The 21,808-nt window shown below is 39.9% G+C and overlaps 1 protein-coding gene across 1 annotated transcript in view; it reads right to left on the bottom strand.

Moving 5' to 3' along the window:
• Nucleotides 1–2,972: 2,972 nt before the first annotated feature.
• Nucleotides 2,973–21,808, bottom strand: part of PKN2 (protein kinase N2) — a 52,110-nt gene continuing 33,274 nt past the window's right edge. The window contains exons 5-22 of the mRNA XM_065741283.1: nt 20,078–20,223; nt 19,773–19,986; nt 17,097–17,282; nt 16,697–16,806; nt 14,855–14,998; nt 14,639–14,714; nt 14,172–14,346; nt 11,554–11,683; nt 10,973–11,109; nt 10,820–10,895; nt 10,644–10,735; nt 9,420–9,596; nt 8,757–8,819; nt 8,592–8,668; nt 7,239–7,381; nt 6,000–6,107; nt 4,677–4,757; nt 2,973–4,596 (exon numbers count right to left, since the gene is read on the bottom strand). Of these exons, the coding sequence (XP_065597355.1) occupies nt 4,393–4,596; nt 4,677–4,757; nt 6,000–6,107; nt 7,239–7,381; nt 8,592–8,668; nt 8,757–8,819; nt 9,420–9,596; nt 10,644–10,735; nt 10,820–10,895; nt 10,973–11,109; nt 11,554–11,683; nt 14,172–14,346; nt 14,639–14,714; nt 14,855–14,998; nt 16,697–16,806; nt 17,097–17,282; nt 19,773–19,986; nt 20,078–20,223 (2,339 nt within the window). The 3' untranslated portion in view covers nt 2,973–4,392. The remainder of the gene's footprint in view (nt 4,597–4,676; nt 4,758–5,999; nt 6,108–7,238; nt 7,382–8,591; nt 8,669–8,756; nt 8,820–9,419; nt 9,597–10,643; nt 10,736–10,819; nt 10,896–10,972; nt 11,110–11,553; nt 11,684–14,171; nt 14,347–14,638; nt 14,715–14,854; nt 14,999–16,696; nt 16,807–17,096; nt 17,283–19,772; nt 19,987–20,077; nt 20,224–21,808) is intronic.

The raw sequence follows: 21,808 nt of genomic DNA, 5'->3' as shown, positions 1-21,808 counted from the left end.
AAGGTGCACCAGGCGCTAAGAGGTGAATGGCAGATGTTCAGCCCTCTCAAACTATGATAGCTTTGAAAAGTAGCTGTGTTTTGACAGTGTTTCTTTGTGTGTAAAGTAACAAATGTGCTTAACCCTGGAGCGTTCTGGTTCCTGGGTTAACTTTGCATCACAGGTGCAGATTCATTTTAATTACTAAAATGAAGAGCTGTAGAGGTCAGCTTGCTGTGCATCTGGTCCTAAGCCATCCAGAAGGAGGGCTTTGTGTCTGGTGCTACGAGCACTGCTTTTTCATAGCCCTCACTGTTTTCTTGATGGTATTGTTTTAATCCTATTCTCCCACTCGAGACTATGGAAATGTGGCAGCTTAACATTTTTACTGTGAACAAATAACAAAGGCTGTACAGTTCTTTTACACCACTGAAATTGTTGGGTGCAGTCATGAAAAATGATTCTGTTTCAGATGGGAAAGGTGGTGCTCTTGGTAGTTCGGTGTTCTCATGTTGCGTATTTCCTTAAACTTGGTCACAACTTCTGTTTCCTGTGCTTTCCCCGTCTTGCTTTGAGCTACTCGGGCTGCCTCCTGGGAGCAGGCACAGTGCTTTGAATGGAAGGGACTGAAATATTACGTTTTTTGGTAATGCTCTTATTTTAAATGCTTTCAGGCATTGTGAATAAGCACTTGGCATGTCAGGCAGTGAGTGTTTGCAGTTTGGATTTTTTTACGTGCAGCAGCTTTGTGGAGTGAGATTTAAAAGGAATATTAGGAAGCTCTGGAGTGAAGAGAGGCAGAGGTCTGCTGTCCGGGCTGGACCCTGCCCCTCCCTGCAGTTGTGCAGGTAGTCTGTGTACACCGGTGACGTAGAGATGGTGTCACAGAGACTGTGCAGCTTCAAGTGGAGCTACAAGGAGTATGTTTGAAGGGGTGGTATGTTCTGGCTCCTTGGAAAAGCAGTCTCTAAACGTCTGATGGCATCCTAAGTGTACTTAAAGCCATGAGCAGTAATTATATCTCTTCTGTTTGAGTTTAGATTTATACATACACACCTGGCAAGCTGCAGTGCTTCCTAGGGGCTGTCATTCTGTTTTAAGTCAGAAGTTTCTTGCCTTTGAAGTGGGGCTCAGACAGTTGCTGTGAACTGAAGCGTTGGTACAGGCATGAAGGTGATACTGGCACTTTGAAGAGATGCTTTCTGTAAGAAATTTTCTCCTGAGTCTTGAGCCTGGCTGTGGAGAAACGTGGAGAAGAACCTGCCCTGGTACCATGTCATGAAGGGAATGATGCCAGCGCTGCTGGTTTCCAAACAAAAGTCTGTGTGTGTAGTTGGGTGTTCTGCTGCTAATGAGGTGTGACACCTCAGCAACCTGGGTTTGGGAGCGTTCATGGGTGAGAGCTGTGACCCGGGCTTTCCATCCTGGTAGCTGACCGCCCCTGGATGCTGAGCAGAGCCCAAGCAGAGCAAGGAGGGCAGCAGCAGTTAGGGATGTTGGTGGGTGCTGGGAGCTGGCACTGCAGTGAGCCTGGGGCAGGACAGCAAAGGATATGGCGTGGTATCTTTAGGTGCTTCCTATTTCACTGCAATTTAAACAATATCTTTAAAACTGTGTATTTCCATTTAGATCTGTCCCTTTCTGAAATGTCTGCTTAGTTAAGCATTCAAGTGAGGTGGCTCTAGGCAATGACCTCATGAAATTTCAACTTGTTAAGAGTGGTGAGTAAAGATTTGTTTTCTAAGTGTACCCAGAAAAAAAAGCTTTTCATTCTTGTTAAAAGGTTTACTGTTGGTTATGTGCAGGTTTTTGTTTGTTTACAGAGCTGCCCTACATAATGGGGGGAAAAAGGCAGTAAAGAAGAAATACCCAGGAGGGAGGGAGTGCTGTCTCCCCCTGCCCCATCCTCCAAGGAAGCTTGTGAGGGGAGAACGCGGAGCCAAGCTGGCCAGCTGATGCATGTGATCTTTTCCTGCTCCCTTCGGAAGGACTGCGCACCCCAACGTGACAAGACTACTTTAATTTGAAAGAAGGTATGTTCAGAGTTGATTATTTATTTGGACTTGAGGGAAAAAATGGGAGTACGCTGAACTACCACTAAGAGAATGGGTTTCTGTGAGTCGTGTCCTGCTGGTAAGCTCGTGTCTGAAGCAACTGGGAAAAACATGGCATCACTTCAAGAAACAGCAAAATCACGTTTGGGACACAGTTTACAAATTACTCTATTTAAAACTTTAATTTGTGATATTAATGACTGCAAAACACTTAGAATGACATTGTTAAAGGCACATTTCATTTTAATGCATAGTGTACCATTCTAAAATATCCTAATTTCCTTACAAAGTGCTTGAGCAGCCACATACAGATAAAGTATAGCAAAATATATTTACAATCTAGGGTTTAAAATCTTAATCTGCCTAAAAATATTTTAAAAACTACAGAGATAAAATTAGTGCTTTCTTTCAGCTTAACTGGGTGAACATACCCTGCCCTCTATTTTTTTTTTTAAGAGATGTACTTAGATTAAAAAAGAGATTTCTGTACAAGGTGTAGTTACAAAAGGTATTTTTCAGGATACTTCCATAATTGTTAAGCACCCCGTTAGATGCTCATATATATATTTGGGAACCAAACAGGTAAGCTGACTGTACCTCAAAAGTATTAGTTTCAGCTAAATACAGGAACACAATTTGTTTCTTAAGCTGGAAACAATGCTGAAAAGTTCCTTCTCTCCTCCTAACGTGATTTGTGGAGTTGGTAAAGATGCCTTTCCCGCTTCCTGGGGTGGGGGATTCCCAATTTGGAACTACTAACCATTATTCCCCATCGCCTTTCCTCTGCCTGACCTTGCAGCTCTGTCCAGTGTCGTGATTTTAAACGATCACCTCAGCATCTAGTGCTTTCCACTTCATCTTCAAATGATTAAAATTACAAGCTTTTAGTTTGTTTCAGTGCTCGTTCTCCCTATCTTAGCCCACCCACAGCAAAGGATGCACCTGTGAGATTGGATACACGAATTCTGAATGGCGCTAGAGCAAAGGGTGACATAGGAAATTTATTTTCTAAGATTTCATGTTTACCCACAGAAAACACCAGGTACCACAACAGCTCTTGGTTTATGAGTGCACACAGTGTCAGGTCGAAATTACTGTTCAACTTTTGAGGTACAGCTTTTAGTGTTAGGAGGTTTATAAAATATACAGGTTTTTTTTTATCAAAAATATTCATACATTCTGTTGCAGCGTATTGCTTTTACTCTTGCTAACTGCCAATCCAAGTTCTGGAGTTCAGTGGCCCATATGAGTATTTTTTCACTCAATTCTACGTTGTTCACACGGCCACTGTGCAAAATTGATGAAGTGGTATAATTAAATTACTTGCCTGGACATAAGAATAGATTACAACTTCCAAATATACATGTTCACAGCATGTATACATTGAAAATCCTTACGTTTTCTAATGGTGATACAATATCGTACAGCAGATAAAGGATGATCTAGGTGGTTAAATAGAGAACGGTTAACTTATCCATCCACTCAGTGAGTGGAAAAGGCATGAGTTTGAGTATAGAAGTGGATGGGCTGGGGAAATGCATATGCTTTGCTCTTTGTGGTTAGACTGAGCAACATCCTCGTTACATTCTTTGTTTCAACCAGAGTTTTAAGCCATGCTTAAAAAGCTTGAAGGCAAAACTGTTTGGCAAGTGGCTTTGGTAAACTTCCTGGGTTTTTCGGGACTTTTATTTCTCATGGAAGCACTTATGCTGTTGTTATCTCAAAGGCAAGGCATATTTAACATTTTTCCTAATAAATACCATAGAAAATTTATAAAACAAGGCATTATCTTTTCTCAACACCATTATTTTAAGAACACAAGAGGAAGGTGTACATAGAAATGTGTAGTTTTACAGACCGCACAAGATATTTAACTGAAATCATTTGCCTTCTCCAGCTAGAGCCATGTTCTGTGTGAGTGTCATCAGTATCCCAAACCTCGATTTCGTGTGGCTGAGTAGCATTTTGTGATTACTAGCTCAAAGTCTGCTTTTCCCACCTAAGGCAGATAGTTTAAAAACGTTATCTGCTGTGGAAGCGTGAGACAAACAAACAGTACAGATCCAAGTGTGCCCACGTGTGGGAAGCTCAGTACAGCCTGGATTCACCCACTCAGCTTAAGAACTCCATAGAACTGCTTTTCAGTGCTCAGATAAAAAACAATATACAAAGAGGCCACTCTTCACAAGAGTTTTAAAACAGTATTTAAAAGGATCTTCATGTGATTAAAAAAAACCAAAAAAACAACCAAAACGAAACAGAAGCTACAGGTGGCACAGAGAGCAATTGGAAGGGCGGTATTCTTCTGAGAGAGGCATTCTTGTGAGCCAGTCAGCTAGGATTTCACAGTGTCTAGAAGTTAACACCAATCAGCAATGTAATCAAAATCTCTGAACATCTCCTGCTCTTCTTCTGAAAGTATCCTTGGTTCCCGAGGTGGAGTGAGGATAGGTGCTTCAGAGGTAAATTCATCATCAAAATTACTAACATCTTCTCTTCCTCTAATGGTGGGTACAAAAGGAGGCTTCACCTTCTTGGCCAGTAAAGCATTCCAGTCTATTAGCTGTGAAAGAAACCAACTGGTGTTCAGTTTCCCATCTCTATTTCTTCGTGTCCCTTTAAGAAATGCTGACTTCTACTCACCCGGAAGAAGTGATGCTTTTTCACATCCTCAGCATCTTTTTCTCCAGCTCCAAGACGTCGCTCTGGATTTCTTCTTAGCAGCTGACAAAACAAGAAGGATTTAAGTGTGATAATTCAGGGTTAGTGAGAGGAATGAGGGACATGTGCTACTGTGTAAGAGTCAGTGCTGAAGTTCATACTGCCTAACTCACAGACAATTCACGTTCCTCAGAAAAAAGTAATGCAACTTTAAATCTATGTAGAAAGAGGCAGCATTTCTAGTGTCAGCTGAATCTTACGGGTAGGTTGTACAAACAGCCTGGCTCTGAATGTGTACTGAGCAGACTCGCCTCTCTTACTCTGCACTCTTGATACCTGAAGTAATCTGTGGGGATAGCGTTCAGCACAGAGATGATAAGTGTACTCTCTGATGGAGAGGACAGAGAATTTATGTAAGCTAAAATTTCTGCATGCTTGGCTCAGAAGAGAACAATGTGATGAGGGTACTTCAATGGTCAGTAGGATTCCTTCTTTTGGTACAGCCTTAAAAGTGTTTTTGTTTTTCCTTCCTCTAGAAAAGCAATCCCTTCCCTGGGAGGAAGGGCACATCTTGAGCTACAGCATATTTCTGCTTTAACATACGTAATTATTAACAGTATTTACTGAGACATGCTTTAACTTACACACTACTGTCTATTCCTAAATTGGGTGCTTGACTAACAGTGCTCAGTGTCAGGCTTTGAACCAGCTCCAGGAGCAGCTCTTCTGTCAGCTGAGATAAGCCTCAAACTCAGACGCATAAAGAAGTTAAAAGTCTGAAGCTGAGGTATTACAATATGAAATAACATTAACAAAAAGCACCAAGTCAGCTGTTCTCTGGGAAGAGGCTCCGTAGGTGCCACGTGTATGGTGTTCCCTGCCCCAGTTGGAATGAAACCAAAGAGAGTTTGAAGTCTTTGAATTAAAATATTCATGTGACTGCGTTAAGCTACCAAGTCAGTCAATGCAACAGTGTTCTGTAAGGAAAAAGAAACCTGAGCTTCTCTAGTTAGATATGATTATGAAACTTAGTTCTAGGAGAAAATAGAGCTCTAGTGTTTTACATTTCAAAAAGAAAAGCTTGCTACTGAATAAGAAAGTAACATGGTACTGTGTTTTCTTTTTAAGACAAAACCAGGTGATGGTTGCACAGCATGAACAAAACATGTCTGAAATTTAGTTGTAGGAAATAAAAATGAGTACAGGCTCTTAAAAGTATTCTGTTCTTCAGGAAAGTGATTAAACTCCATAAGAGAAGAGGAAAAGGAGAAGAGGGAAACTATTTTAATTAATTTCATTTCTTACCCGTCTCATTATGGAGATGGCTTCTGTAGACAGAAATCGTGGATATCTTACTTCATCGTTTACAATACTGTCAAACACTTCTTCTTCATCATCTCCAGGGAAAGGAGACTATAATCAAAGTGAGAAACACCACAACTATTAGACAGGCCTAAAACCCACTCATAGTTTGAAGGAAAAAAAAACCCATACAACATTTTCAGCTGACAGCTTGGAGGTGGTCTCCCTAAATTGAAACTCCTTTCCCTGGAAATACACAGTCCTTTTCCATAAGAAAGGAGAGGAAGTTATTGTTATCCCTCAATTTTTTCACTAAAGGACCGAGCTTTAAAAGTGCATTTCTAACAGCAGAAAACCTAAAACTAGTCTTTTTTTTTTAAACTCTTGACAAGAGTTTTATTTGAAAATAATTTTTATTCAAAAAGAATAAAACAGTGAATAAGTCTATAGCTTCACCCCACATTTTTAGCATGTAAGCCATCACCATGTTACTCTGGAGATAACTCAATAGACCTGAAGGGAAGGGCACCTACACAGTGCTAGGTAACTACTCAGTAATGATTTCTTTGTACCATCCCATTTATACAGAACTGGGGCATTCTGTTCTAATGCCTAATTCAAATAATACCTAACTTTGGCATAATCTTTCACTACTATTCAGTTCTATGAATTGAGGTTTTCTTCCATTCAAGCAACAGGAGTTAAGGGGTTGATTTTCCAACCCCAGACATTTGAAAAAAAGACTGCTACATAGCATTGTGCATCCAAATTTGACAATAAAAGATGAGGTAACTGAAATGAATAGTTGCTATTGCTCTGCCCTGCATGCTGGATACTGAACTCCCCCAAACCAAACATGCCACTTTCTTGCTTAGAGACACTGGTATTAAAGTGTCATCACCATGATTAGATTTAAAGCATAATGATGTAATTAGAAGCAAACCAAACAAATTCAGAGGTTGTCTTGAACCAACTATGACTCATTTGCTTCCACAGCAGCTGGTAACTTAGCACTGTGACATGGCTGATCAATTTTTGTAGTGTTCAGTGCAGCTAGTATCAAAGTAGTTCCTGCTTTTTCTTAATGAACCTTGAAGTTGCTCAGTGTAAACCTAGGTATGCCTGTACATACTGTATATCGGTGTAACTTGTGTGTAGGGCATGTTAAATGTTTCACAGGCCAGTATGTTGAGTTTTGTAACATACATTATTAGGACTGCATCGTATCCTCCTGGAACGTACCTCACCCACCAGCATCTCATAGATAAGGACACCAAGACCCCACCAGTCTACAGCTCTTGTATAGGAAGTTTCTGTCAGCACCTCTGGAGCAAGGAATTCTGGTGTGCCACAGAACGTGCTCGTTCTGTCTCCAAATCCCATTCCTGAAAGGTTACAATTAATGAAAAGCAAGCAAGTTTTCTGCAAGTCCACAAATTATTCCTTTATCAAGTAAATTCTCTCTACCACAACTTCAGTAACGTGAGACTGAGGTACTGGGCACTGTCCTGAAAACTCACTCTAATGAGTTAAGTAAACATTCCCATGTCCTTCCCTCCTGTGCCCTTGTTCCAAGTGTGCTTCAGTATAACTTTTCTATATCTAACTCCACACAATGAGCCAAATTAAGCCTCCAATTACACTTATGTTACAGTTATCTTTGCTTGGAAAGACACAATCAATCTGAACTTGTATGTGGAAAATATGCCCTAGTTCAGTCAAACATGCCCACTGCAAATGCTTCTGCACTGGCAAAGCTACCTATAAATAAACATGAAGTGCAGTGACCGTACATTTGCAGGAGGGATACAGTTAAAAAGAACCATAAGCATTGATGTGATGGAGGCATTGTACAGAGCATTTGCTGTAGGAAATGCTTTCTTGTAGTTAGTAAGCCATAGAGCTTTCTTAGCCCTTGTTTCCTTCAGTCGTTTATAAAATTTTAGCTGAAGCGATGCAATGTGCTTGAGGATACTAAAAACAACAGTAATGCCTGAGCACCTGGTTAAACTTAAAAATTTCTTTCCCTCCTCTGCTAGCTAGAAGTAAAATATTTTGGGGACAGACCTTTCAGATCTTTCATCCTCTTGGGGTTTGAGAAAGATACTTCTCTCAATGAAGACAAACCCCTTACTTTACATCTTCAGACAGGATGCTTGAAAGTTACTTTTCTGGCCTCCAGATCTCCCTTTTGGGATATTTTTTCCTTTTTTTAGCTAATGTACTAAGTACATATGCATGACAGACTAAGAGTTGCAGCTATCTAAGAGTTAAAAATAATATATATATTAAGAGAGAGAGAGGTACAGCTTGATTTCATTGTACAGTGCCAACTTTGGTTTAGAGTAAGGACAATAATTTTAGAGCATATGATGAAACATGAAACAGAAGTCAGCTGTGAGCTATTTCTCACAACTTAAAAAGTTCCCCACTAAAGAACTTCCTTCTATCTCCCCTAATTATACTGAGATGTATTTTTCCTTCAAATGATGCCAGATCAATATACAAAGTATACATCTGTCAGTAAGGAACAGTCAAGAGCAAGTAAGCTGATGGAACTTCCTTAAAATACGTAAATAAGTAAAGAGCCATTACCTTCTTTGCAAAGACCAAAGTCAGCTATTTTCACAAAGCCTTCTGTATCCAGCAATAAGTTATCCAACTTCAAATCTCTACATGAACATTTGAAAATAAGGTCTCTTTAGTGGCATTTGGAATTACTGAAATACATCTGTTAGAAATGTGCCGGTGACCACTTACCTGTAAACTATTTTGTGTTCGTGTAAATACTGAAGTCCAAGAACAACGCATGCGGCATAGAATCTGTGGAAAAAATTGAAATTTGAAGTTTCAGTGGATTTTAGTCTTACTTTTCAGAACGTGAAGGTCATAATAATAGATCTGTTTTAATAGCCATCCTCAGAAAATTATGGTTTGTATTTTCTGGTACTGATTAATTTTATACATGGTCAGAATTTAAAATTCAAACACTAAGAGTGTTCAAACCTGTAAGCAGTACATATGGTTACTTGGCCTGAAGGCAAGTTTTCTGTAGGGTTCACCATCGTGGCACTGAAGGATTTCTCATTTGTCTTTCTCCTCATTTTTTTTTTCTGGCCTTCCATTTAACTTTATTTTCTGATTTAGCTTTTTAATAGATTTTTTTTTTGTTGTTTTTGAAGTATTATAAACATGAAATACCTGTATGCCATTACATGCATTCGACTTAGATTCAGGTACATTTAGTCTGCATATGTGGGGTTTTTTTTAATTAAAAGTATTATCAGTATCTGCCCTTTTAAAAGCTCAGCATTTTCTGAAATGATATAAGGTGGAGGCATGAGGCAATACCATAGTTCTTGCCAAGTGAAATACAACAAAATGCCCTTCCCACTAATACCACAAAAAGGAATGGATACTCACACTGCTCTTGGTTCAGAGAAGACATCAGTATGAATGTGCATCATCAGATCCCCACCAGCAGCATATTCCATTACAAAGCAGACATGATCTTTGGTTTGGAAACAAGCAAAAAGGTTCACCAAGAAGGGATGTCTTACACTATTCACAGTTTCAAATATTCGCTTTTCACACATCAAGCTGCAAACAGAAACAAATCGATCAGTAGAACTTCTGTCTGAATCCTGAACTACAGTTCAACTCTCAGAAAACTGTTGGTAACTTAGATTTTATCCCCCCCCTCCCCCATTCCTCCAAGTAAGATAACAAGAATATTTTTCTTCAGGAATGAGCTTTTGATATTTCCACACACATTAAACTGATGCCAGGATATCCAAGAAGTTGCATTTGGTTTTTCACAAGTGAAAAAAAACAACTAAGTGAGTCCCTGAAGACAGAATTCTGCCCATTTTCCTTCCAAGTTAGTATGCATCAGTATCACGTAGCATCATCATCTTGCATCCATTTTAATCTTGTATAACATATGTAGTCAAAAAAAGTTACAATACTGTAGATATCTATCTACGATCACTCCTGATTATTTCTCCTTAAGGCAACTGATTAATTTGCTGCTTATTCTTAATACAGTTATTTATTTTTCTGCAAAATAAACAGTCACTGGACAGTTGTAGAAGCACCTTCTTGTGCTGAACCTAGACAGTTTTATAACTTTTGTAACTGCCATTTGACTTTCATACAGAGAAAAATCTTATTTCTTGGACAAAGTTAACATCATGAGTGTAGTATACACAAGACTTAAGGGAAAATAAGAAGAACAGAGTATGACAGTATGTTAACAAGTTGAGAAATACCATCTTATATATTTCTGTCAGCAAAGAAAGCATAGTCACTGTCTTCTTGGAATGTGATGAAATTCTATAAAACAAGTAATTAGAAGTGATGATTACAAGAGAATCTTGAGTAAAAACAGGATTGGCTTTAAAGCTAGAGCTGTAATACAGGCATGGTAAGAGAAGCACTAAAATAAACTGTGTTCTTGGTCTGTCCTACTTCTTCCTTGCCCCAGAAGAAAGGCTACAGGTATATAACAACCAACTGAACAGGGAGATTTGTTTTGCTCTTTTACTGAAAGCAATTACTGTTTGGTAGAGCTTACAGTTCTGTTGTGTGCAGAAAAAAAATCCAGAACTGATTTAGAGAATCCATGCATGATATTCGCAAACTGACCTGTCTACTTCATCACGAGCGACGATATCTCCTTTCTTTAAGGCTTTAATAGCAAACATCTCGTTTGTGTTTTTGTACTCAGCCAGCAGCACCTGAAACAGAGGATAAAAATGACTTAAGACTTCAATATGTTTTTCATATAGACTTGACATCTCATACAGCCTTTTCACATTTACCTTTCCAAAATGTCCCCTGCCAAGTACTGCACAACATCTGAAGTCCTTCAGACTGAACTGAAATCTTTGTTGTGTTCTATGTGAACAAACAAACAGTTAGCTGACTTTGTTAAAGGATACTGGTATTCAGCACCAAAACCATAGCATTTTTACCTTCTATCTTCAGGTTCTCGGATGTTGGTATATTTTACATCTGAATGTGGAACATCAGACTCACAGATTATTCCAGGCTGGAGTTTTGGAACAATACTATTTCTACCATTCTCAAAATCAAAAGTTGATACATCATCCTGTGAAAAAAAACAGCATTTGAAAATTTCAAACAGATTGCTAAGGCAAAGAGATGCAGAAATTTTTACCTTAAGCATTATGGAATTCTTAACACAAGAATTATCTAAGCTAAAACATGATACCTTTAGATAATACATATAAGCAAGCCTTTAACAGAATGATGAAATCGACTCCTCCCATTATTCTGCTCTTTCTTGAAACAAAAAAACAACCCTGCATTTTCTTGAATACTGCCATGATTTTTAGGCATTTTTTTCCTCACATGAAAAAAATCACAGAAACAGTTTGCCACCATGAAGAATCACAGCCTTCTGTTTAGACAGTTCATATGTGTAAGCTATGGGAGCATAACACTTAAATGTAAAGGAAGAAGCCCATCATAAAGATATCATCATAACAACTCTGTTAAAACCATACAGCCCAAAATTCTTAACTTCACTTGCCTGAGCAGGAATATCAGGAGCCTTCATCTCAGAGGAAGGTTCATATATTTCCCCAAGGGAAGATGCACGAGGTGGAGCAGGTGGAGGCTCAGGCTCTAGTTCAAAGTCCAATTTGGCTACAGGAGAGTCACTGGCAAGAAAACAAGAGATTGTGTATCTCAGTGTACACTGAAAGGTTCATAGGTTCATAAGGTTGGAAAGGACCTACATCTAGTCCAACCATCCTCCTATCACTATCCCTACCCAACTACTAAATCAAATCCCTTAGCACCTCATCTAAACGCTTCTTGAACAGCACTAGGGATGGTGCCTCAACCACCTCCCTAGGCAGGCCATTCCAGTGCCTGACCACTCTTTCAGAGAAAAAATGTTTCCTCAGGTCTAATCTAAATCTTCCCCGGCGCAACTTGTGGCCATTCCCTCTCGTCCTGTCATTATTTATCAGGGAGAAGAGGCCCACCCCCTCCTCACCACAACCCCCCTTCAGGAAGTGGTAGAGTGCAATAAGGTCTCCTCTGAGCCTCCTCTTCTCCAGACTAAACAATCCCAGCTCCCTCGGCCGCTCCTCATAAGACTTGTGCTCCAGACCCCTCACCAGTTTTGTTGCCCTTCTCTGAACACGCTCCAGGGCCTCAATGTCCTTCTTGTAGTGAGGGGCCCAAAACTGAACACAGTACTCGAGGTGCGGCTGCACCAGAGCTGAGTACAGGGGGATGATCACCTCCCTGCTCCTGCTGGCTACACTATTTCTAATACAGGCCAGGATGCTGTTGGCCTTCTTGGCCACCTGGGCACACTGCCGGCTCACGTTGAGCCGAGCATCAACCAACACCCCCAGGTCCTTTTCCTCTCTACATTCTTCAAGCCATTCTGCCCCAAGCCTATAGCATTGCATGGGGTTATTGTGGCCAAAGTGCAGGACCTGGCACTTGGTCTTATTGAACCTCATCCCATTGAGCTCAGCCCAGCTGTTCAGCCTATCCAAATCCCTCTGAAGGGCCTCCCTACCCTCAGGCAGTTTGACACATCCTCCCAACTTGGTGTCATCTGCAAACTTACTGAGGGTACACTCAATTCCCTCATCTAGGTCATCAATAAAGATATTAAACAAGATGGGCCCCAAAACTGGCCCTTGGGGGACACCACTTGTAACAGGACGCCAGCTGGACTTAACTCCATTAACTACTACCCTCTGGGCACGGCCCTCCAGCCAGTTCTCCACCCAGAGAAGAGTGAACCTGTCCACACCACGGGCTGCCAGTTTCCTCAGGAGAATACTGCGGGAGACCGTGTCGAAGGCCTTGCTGAAGTCCAGGTAGACTACATCAACAGCCTTTCCCTCATCTACCTGTCTGGTCACCCAGTCATAGAAGGAGATGAGGTTGGACAAGCAGGACCTGCCCTTGGTGAACCCGTGCTGGCTGGGTCTGATCCCCTTGTTGCCATGCACGTGTCGTGTGATTTCCCTCAAGATCATCTGCTCCATAACTTTCCCTGATACCGAGGTCAGGCTGACAGGCCTGTAGTTCCCCGGGTCTTCCTTACGGCCTTTCTTGTAGATGGGAGTCACATCGGCAAGCCTCCAATCTTGTGGGACCTCTCCAGATAACCAGGAATGCTGATAGATGGCAGAAAGTGGCTTGACAGTCACCTCTGCCAGCTCCCTCAGCACCCTTGGGTGGATCCCATCTGGCCCCATGGACTTGTGGCAGTTCAGATGGAGGAGTAGATCTCTGACCATCTCTGCTTGGATCACAGGGGGTGCATTATGCGCCCCGTCCCGGACTTCCAGGTCAGGGCAAGTACCCTGTGGACAACTGCTCTGTCTATTAAAGACAGATGTGAAGAAGGCATTGAGAACCTCAGCCTTTTCCTTATCATCTGTGATTACATTCCCTGCCTCGTCGAGTAAAGGAGAGAAATTTTCCTTAGATTTTCTCTTGCTGTTAATATATTTATAAAAGGGTTTCCTGTTCTCCTTTACAGCAGTAGCCAGTCTAAGTTCAAGCTGGGCTTTAGCATTTCTAACTTTCTGCCTGCAAATCCTATTCAGCTGAGGGGTGTGGGCGAGGGCGCTGAAACCCCGGCAATGCCTACGCCTCGTTAACCTCTCGTTAACCTCTAACAGCCTAGGGGTCTGGCCGCTCTCACTCGGCTCCCGAGAGACTGGAACCTCCGGAAAACCCGCCCTGTACCTCAGTCAGCCACTGCAGCTCCGGCTGTGCCGATTTCAAAGCAGTTGATCGGAGGACTGAGTGTTACTTACGGGTTCTGACCGTTTTAAATCACCCGCCGTTGCCCTGGCAACGCCTACGCCACGTCAGCCTCTCGCGAGAGCGCTGCCGGGGTCTGTCGGGATCTGTCGGGACTAGCCGCTCTCGCTCGGCTCCCGAGAGACTGGAACCTTCCGAAAACCCGCCCTGTACCTCAATCAGGTTTAACAAAAACCAACTTAAAACTGGATGTTACGCACCACCTGTCTATAAAACAGGTTTCCAGAGTAGAATGCTGAAGGGTCATAAGTGTTGTAGAAAACTCATTGTACCTACCTTCTTGCATAAACGTTTCACTACTTTACTCTCCCTTAAGGGTACTAACAGACTGCAGGCACTGCCTACCTGGCTGGCAGCGGCAGTTCAGGAACGCGTGCATCAACCACTGGCACTGTAGCAGGTACTGCTGCTTGAGGGCTGAAGGTGCCAGAGTGGTTTACTGTAGGAATAGCTCTTCTCACCAGCCTTCCCCAAGTGGCTATATTGATATTCATTTGAGGAGCTCTGAGAAACGTTTTGCCTGAGGATATTGTGAAAAAAGAAAGTGCAAGTGATTTCCTTATTAGCATATGCTATCTGTGACTTTTTAAAAATAATCTTTATGAAAAACAAACTCAATTTGAAGTACTCGTTACAAACTGCTCACTATTAAGTGATCATGCATAGTAAGTTATTCCAGAACAAATATTTTCCTAGTGCAGTGCCTTCATTATCAACAGCTTTATTCACAAACATTAAATCTCAGTATGAAAATATCACCAATATATATAATTTTAAAGCCTTGTATATGTGTACTAAACAATTACAATTACCTTGCTGTTTTGAAAAAATTTTCTTCTGTCTCTGAAGTTTTGGTCTTCTCTCAATAACCGGATTAAAAAACGTGACCTGCAGTTCAAGTAACGTATGTTACAATTCAAATTTCAGAACAAAATGTATTCTTAAAGGTTTAAGGAAAAAAACTGCTAAGCTACTCTGCAAGATAACAATTGCAAGTATGCCCAAGCATTTGAAGGAATAGCTCTTACCTCTGCAAACAGAGTGCCCTGGGGTTCAAGATAGAGACACATGCCATGCCGCTGGTTGTCCAGGAAATCTTCCAGCCTCAGAAACTTCACGGCACACAGGGATCTCCAGTCGCGCCAATAAACTGAGATTTCCAACTCACGTGACTATGACAGCAAACACACAGGAAGTTACTTGGTATTAATTGTTCCACACGAGTTACCTCTCCACAACCATAAGACATAGTGCTTCATGATCAACATGCAGAGCTTTTATGGCTGTCCAGCAACAGTGAGCACCTCTCACTAGGATAAGCATGCATCATTTTGTGTCACTTCAGATGTGATCTCCAGCATCCAAATAAAGAGTGTAAAATTCCAAACAATTTCACCAGATTGCAGTCTAACAAAAGTGCTAGCTCAATACATCATAGCTTAAGCTCTGGAAACAAATTTTTAACTGTTCTTAGAAAGCTGAACTTTGCTAGTTTTCTGTACTGCCTACAAGCATCAATTGCATTTCATGGCTGGACAGTAACACTTTTGTGTCCAGGCACACCTCACGATGTGTACCTCGAGACTTTATAAACCATTGCTAGAAATACAAGCAGTTTTTGTAACATGGTTATGAATGGAACTGCCTCTATTGTGCCTGGGGGATTATACATTATTAGGGTGTCTTATAAACTCCACGCAAAACTTGCTGCAAACCATGATCAATCCTGCAGCACACCATACAGCATCAGCATTATGAGGTACTATTTTCAGATAGCATAACTTAATTCCATCATGATGCATCAGCTTGCCCTCTTTATCCGATAGGTGTGGGTTTTCAAGTTAAGAGGAAGCAACAGAAAAACATTATAGGGTTGAGAACGTGGGTCTCAAATACAGGGGGATAGGTGGCCACACCCAGCAGAAACAAGATCCTTTTCTGGCAACAAAAAGCCACTAAAAAGACACCTGAAAATAATACACAAAATGTTACAGACTCCACAACTGCTAGCTTTGTTCTGCAGTGCTGCTAGGAACCTGGATTTCTCTAGTCTGGTCTAAGTCTGCTTCCTGTCACCACGGAAGGAATTTGGTTTGGCTTAGACAGGTGGGGTGGTGAGAGTGAAATACTGGTCAGTAAAATGAGGAATGTAGGGGTGTTTTTTCTCCTGTTTTTATACATAATTAGGGAAAAAATGAATATGCTTGAGATGCCATTTAGGTTTCTAAAACAAAGCTTAATTATCAGCCTACTTTACACTGATGGAAAAAATATATCCTTGAACACTTAAAATAGTATGAGTATTAGGTACCTCTACATAAACGCCTGATTTAACCTACATGTCAGAAATTCTCTTCAAAAGGAGCATGGAAAAAAAGTTATTGAGTGTCATTCCAAATACTGAAGTTCATCAAAATAACACTTAAGTTCCTGGGAAAAAATTGTTAGTGAATTTATTGTTCCTGAAAAATAAGAACTGATCTGCTTCACCTGAGAACACGCAATAATTATGGATAAGCACTGAAAAAATTGTATAAGATTGCCAAAATATATGAACTGTATTTGATAGTTTTCTTATAAATGAAACATTGATTTAAGCACCTTTGTTACAGGTTAAAAAGATATTAATTGTTAGACCTTGGAAAAAAAACATTACATTTCTTTTGAAGCGAGAACAGAAAAGTTGTAGAATGACAACCCAACAAATTAGCTTTTAATCCACATTAAGGACAAGAATACTTGTGCATGTACAGTTTGAACATAACCACAACAGTAAATATATATCTACATATATATATATATATAAAGCAACATGACTTTAATCTACATAATTAACTCTATATGTCAGTGAGGCAAGACTGCATCTTTACCCTGTCTAGTTCCAGTGTAAATTTCTGATCCCATGACTGATTGGAAATAGGTTTCCAGCTTGTCTGACCAACCACAGTGTTATCCAGCTTCAGTACAGCACAGACTTCATCTGTAAGTAAAGTACACAAACTCAGCTTAGAACTATAAGAGGATTTTCCACAAACAAAGAGGTCTTCAGTAAGTTTCCCTTAAAAAGAGCTCTCATATTTAATTGGTTCTTATGGTCATAATAATGCAGGCTTTTTTATTTTCATTTTTTAAATCCATAGCAACTTGACAGCTGAAGGAACAGCTGATGTTACAGCTTCAAAGTAAATTTAGTATTTCTAATTGCAAAACGCAGCATGCATATTAAAATGTAAATAAAAGATAAGCATAAAAACAGGAAGTATACTGAACTGGACAAGTCATCCGTTTTCAGAAGGTTTTTACTAATCCCAGCTTTAGCTTTAGTGGTTCTGCCCATGAAAGTTGTTCTGACTTCATTTGGACTCCAACCAGGTAGAGTCACTGATGTGGCTTTTGATCGACCGGGGACATTTTCTAAGATGTCTTGGCAGCCCATTAGCCTAACTTCCAGGGTACCTAGAACAAGACAAACAACTACTGGTCAAAAATTTCTGTGCTCAGTTGTAGTCATTCACTTGGCAATGATCGATTTTATGGCAACAGCTCATATTCTAAACTGTGCTGGATATAATAGGAATCAGGTAAAAACAAGAGATAGACTTAAGACAGACAAACCTGAAAATAAGCATTAAAAAAAGTGAAACATGTGGGAGTCGGCCTTCTAGAAGGAAGCAACGGTTCACCACAATGCCCAAAACCAGTTTCTGTTCTATAATTTAGATTCAGAAAAACTTTTCTTCTGTTAAGAATCTGACCAATTTGAGTCCTAGCTGTAAGAAGAGCCGTTTTCTAAGGTGACCAATTGAACACTGCTCGTGGGGCAGCTGTGGAAAAACAGATAGTTTCACATAACCAAGGAATACTGGATAATAACCACGTAATCCTGGATAGAGTGCTTGGATGATGAAAATGAACGCACTGACTATTGAGGCTTCATGTTTAAAATAAACCAAGAAGTCAAATTTGCCTGCTGGATGCTCAAGTCCAGTCTGAGTTAGTGTATAATTTACAATCACTGAATTGTTAGAACTTTACTCAGTTGGGATTTATTAAAGCTGAGGCAGCCGAGAAGCTACTCTCCGACATTTTCAACCGAGGAAGAGGCTGTGGTTTTAATTTGAAAGAGCTTCCTCCAGCAGCACAGCAGCATCTGAATGTAACGGATGGCTTGCTGTATCCTGTAAAGATAGCATCTGTACAGCTATGACACAACAACAGTGATGAAATCAACTACTAACAGTGGTGAAATTAGTTCACAACCATGTAGCCACCTAGAAACACAGCTCCTGGGGTAGAGCAGCTCCTATGTACGTAGCTGCAAAACTTAAATATACTCTCGTAACAGAAAGCTGAATCAGACCGAACCTACAAATGGCCTGGCAACATTAGCCCACAGAACAGACACTGACAGACCAATCTGAGATCCAATTCCATCTTGTAAGGAACTAACAATAATAAATGACAGCTAAATATTGTTTCTGAGAACAGCGTAACGGAAGACATAGCAAAGATACTGCTGGCTCCCCAAACAGTTTAAAAGATAAGACAATACTTCCTTCCCAAACTGTTTAGAAAAAAATCCCAGTAAATTAATATGCAGAAAGGCCATACTCTTGTAGAATATGAGATATGTATCAGAAAGTCCCATTGGAGCACTTAAAACAGCAGCATTCATCTATATTTCAGAAATTGCTAGAGGCAAAATACAAAGACACTGCTAAATGCAGTTCAATAGAAAGGCTCTGTGTAGTTAATATGAGAGGGACAAATTATTAAGAGCTTTACAAGCACGTAGCTCTGTTTTGATAATTCACTGTACAGGTACACTGTGCCCCTGGTCACACATCATTTGAGGGGCAACTTTTTTTTGTCAGAAACAGTCTCTCCAGTCAGTATCTTCACAAGCGCTCTTGTCTGAGGTTCTGATGCTTTTTACCCTTGGCTACTTTTGGTAGGACACAGTAGGACAAGCAGTCTTGTCTGTTACTGTTGCAGCTTGGAGGAAGAGTTCCTCTTTTTCTTTTAAAAATAGAACCCTACTTTAAAACTCAATTGTGGCATCAGTTACATGCATTTTTGCAGAGAGTGACTTTAAATTAGAGATAGTAAAAATTTTTCCTCTGTTGATCCTTGGTTTAATAGTTGCATATAGAACTGTTTAGGAAACAAACCAAACCAAACTCTGTAATAGCAATTTGCATGTGGCCACTTAATAAGTATGTTTAGTAAAGCAACACATCTTCAAGTGGTCAAAAGTATTTACTTTAAGAACATCAGGAGGGAAAATATTAAAAAGTTTTGTCAAAGTATGGCTCATCTGTTTGAAGTTTACTTCTATGAAGGACAACAGTTTCAGGTGAACCCAACTATGAGAAATTGTATGAAGCTTATAAGCACGCTCCCTCACTGTAGGTTGAGTCTGTCCATTAATAGGGGCTTTGATAGCTCTGCATTTTTGTTTTTGCTTTAGAAATAAATAAGTTTCTAGTAACTTAAATCTCACTTCCTAGGAAGCCATTGTAGACCACTGAGCAAAACAGGGATTGGAAGGACATCTGGGTGCCTGTTTCCAGCTCTGCCACACTTGTTATATGACCAGAGGAGGTCACTGAACCCTTCTGCACCTCAGCTGCCCCATCTGTAAAATAGGGATAGCAACACTTGCCCTTTAAAACTGCTTAATAATCTGAAGATGAAAAGCAGCTACTGCTCACAGCATTGTTCCCTAGTGACCTAACTTCACGCCAGAACTTCTCTTTTTTTCCCAGCAGGATTTAAAATGGTGAACACATAAATCATAGACATTGCATGATTCACTTTAAATGCCTTTGTATAAATAAAGCAGACCAGACCAAACAACCAACAATGAAATATTTCCAGAAAGGCAACAAAGTTAGCACTAAAGACTAGTTTTATATGAAAATAAAAAACCTCCATAAAGCATACCTGTTAAAGCTGCTGGTTTGGACAGTGTACTGTATTGGTTCTGAGTAGATATTACACTTTGACGAGGACTTAATGTGGGCGAAGAAACCAGTGAAAGCTCCTCTATAATAATACCACTTTTGGGATGGTTTTTAGGAAGTTCATTCAATCTCTGTTCCAGTGAATACTTTAACAGGTCCAACTTCTGGCTTGACTCATTAAATCTTGCCTGTGCCTTTTTAAAATACAAAAAAAAATACAATAGTCAATATATTTTTTTTCCTTGATAGAACATTAAAGTTTCAGAAATTGTAATGATGAATTACTTCTGAAAGTGCCTTTCTGTCGGTAACCTTCCCAGATCCAAGTAATTTCATCACATTCTTTGCACCTTCTGCTACAGCATATTCTATCCTAAAATGATGCCGTAGTTCTTCCATTCGGAGTTCAAGAGGGCTTATCACAGGTTTTGCTGCAAAGAAACATAAACAAGTGTCACTGAAAACCATTGTCCTTGCTTAATTTCTTTATATATTAAACCCTCCCCAACACACACAGGGGGGAGAAAAAAATTCAGCTTTGGTAGAATTATCAGAGTAATTTTAGTTCAGAACTATTTTCATTCTCTTTTGAAGAATGCAAGTAGTAATCACAGCCTGCAGTGAACAGGCACTACTACTTGTGGGGCTGTAGTTGCTGAAGATGCAAGAAATAAAAAGTCATTAGGGAAGCTGTGGGATAAGTGACCTTTGTAGAAAGCCAAATCTCCCAAACATCATTCAGCTGGCAGAAGGAAGTTCTGAAACTTGCACATTTCTGAATCATGTTCTGAAGGTTTATATTCCTCATTACTCTGTAGCTACATATATCCCTGATCAGTTTCTGAGAATTCTCTGCTTCTTACTAAATCCCAGGTTATCTGGTTGAGCAAGCATGGGGAATGTAAGAGGTCTCATATAATGCCTTCCCCAAACAGTCTGGGTTAACAGTGTTTCAAATCCACCTCTTAGAAAGTTAAGATTTCCTAAAGAGATAGAAAACGTTTCTTGGATATATATTCCTTACTGATTTCAGCTCAGGAGTAGTATGAATATAAACAGGCCTCTGAAAGCCCTTTCTAGCTTTAATACCTTTACAGATAAAACTGTGTGTGCTTTCATGCTTTTTATCCTGCTCACGCTGTCTTGTAAGACTAGGCTAGAAAGCAGACTATACAAAAAATACAAAAAAATGTATTTCTGTGGAACAAATAACATGCACAATCCATGTGCTAAGGTGGAGTGCTGAAAGCCAGAAGTGTCATAACTGTAAAAACAAACCAGCTAAACAAACCAAACCAAACAGTACTGAGAGTGTATCGAGGCCCTGATTAGGAGCATGATCTCACAACTTCAGTACTCTGTAGATGCATACAAATGAAGTTTAAAACTTAAGAGATGTACCAGTATGCCCACAGCTTTTAGTACAGCCATGCTGTTAAAAGTTCAGCGGTTGTGCAATTTTAAAACTACTTCTGAATGTGGTGTGTCTGTGTATTTCAAATTGGATCTCTTTTAAAAATACTGATTTTTGGACTGTTTCCCAGTCAAGCCTAAAGGGTAATATAAAGATAATGAAAGTTTCCCTACGTCTTTGTTCTCACTAGTAATAATTAGGGCAATCTGTTCAAGGATGACAAACAGATTTTATACCTATGTCAGATTTTTTTTTTTTTTTTTGAATAGTGAAAATTATATACTTTAAAGACAAGTACTAGTTATTGTCAAAACAAAGAAAACACACAGAGAATGAAGTTTACAAAGCAAGAGTAGACTTCATAAGGAATTAACTAGTTGATGAAGAGAGCCTGTATTTCTCTTTGATAAGCTTCAAGGTACTTTACTTCAAGTCTGATGTATTTGGTATCCTAACACATGAAATGCTATGCCTGGTCTCTATTTTCAGTTCATGCAAGTTTGTCTAACCTTTGTTTTAGAAATGTAGCAATTTAGAAATAGCTGTGTGTGCATATGGGTACATATCTATGTGGTATTCTGACATTAATAAGATTAATGTTT

The sequence above is a fragment of the Cyrtonyx montezumae genome, unplaced genomic scaffold (genome assembly GCF_038088225.1).
Source record: "Cyrtonyx montezumae isolate F1298 unplaced genomic scaffold, pur_monq_1.0 scaffold_1, whole genome shotgun sequence".
Classification (NCBI taxonomy): Eukaryota; Metazoa; Chordata; class Aves; order Galliformes; family Odontophoridae; genus Cyrtonyx; species Cyrtonyx montezumae.
The sequence above is the reverse complement of the archived record's forward strand: the minus strand, read 5'-3'. Positions and strand labels throughout refer to the sequence as shown.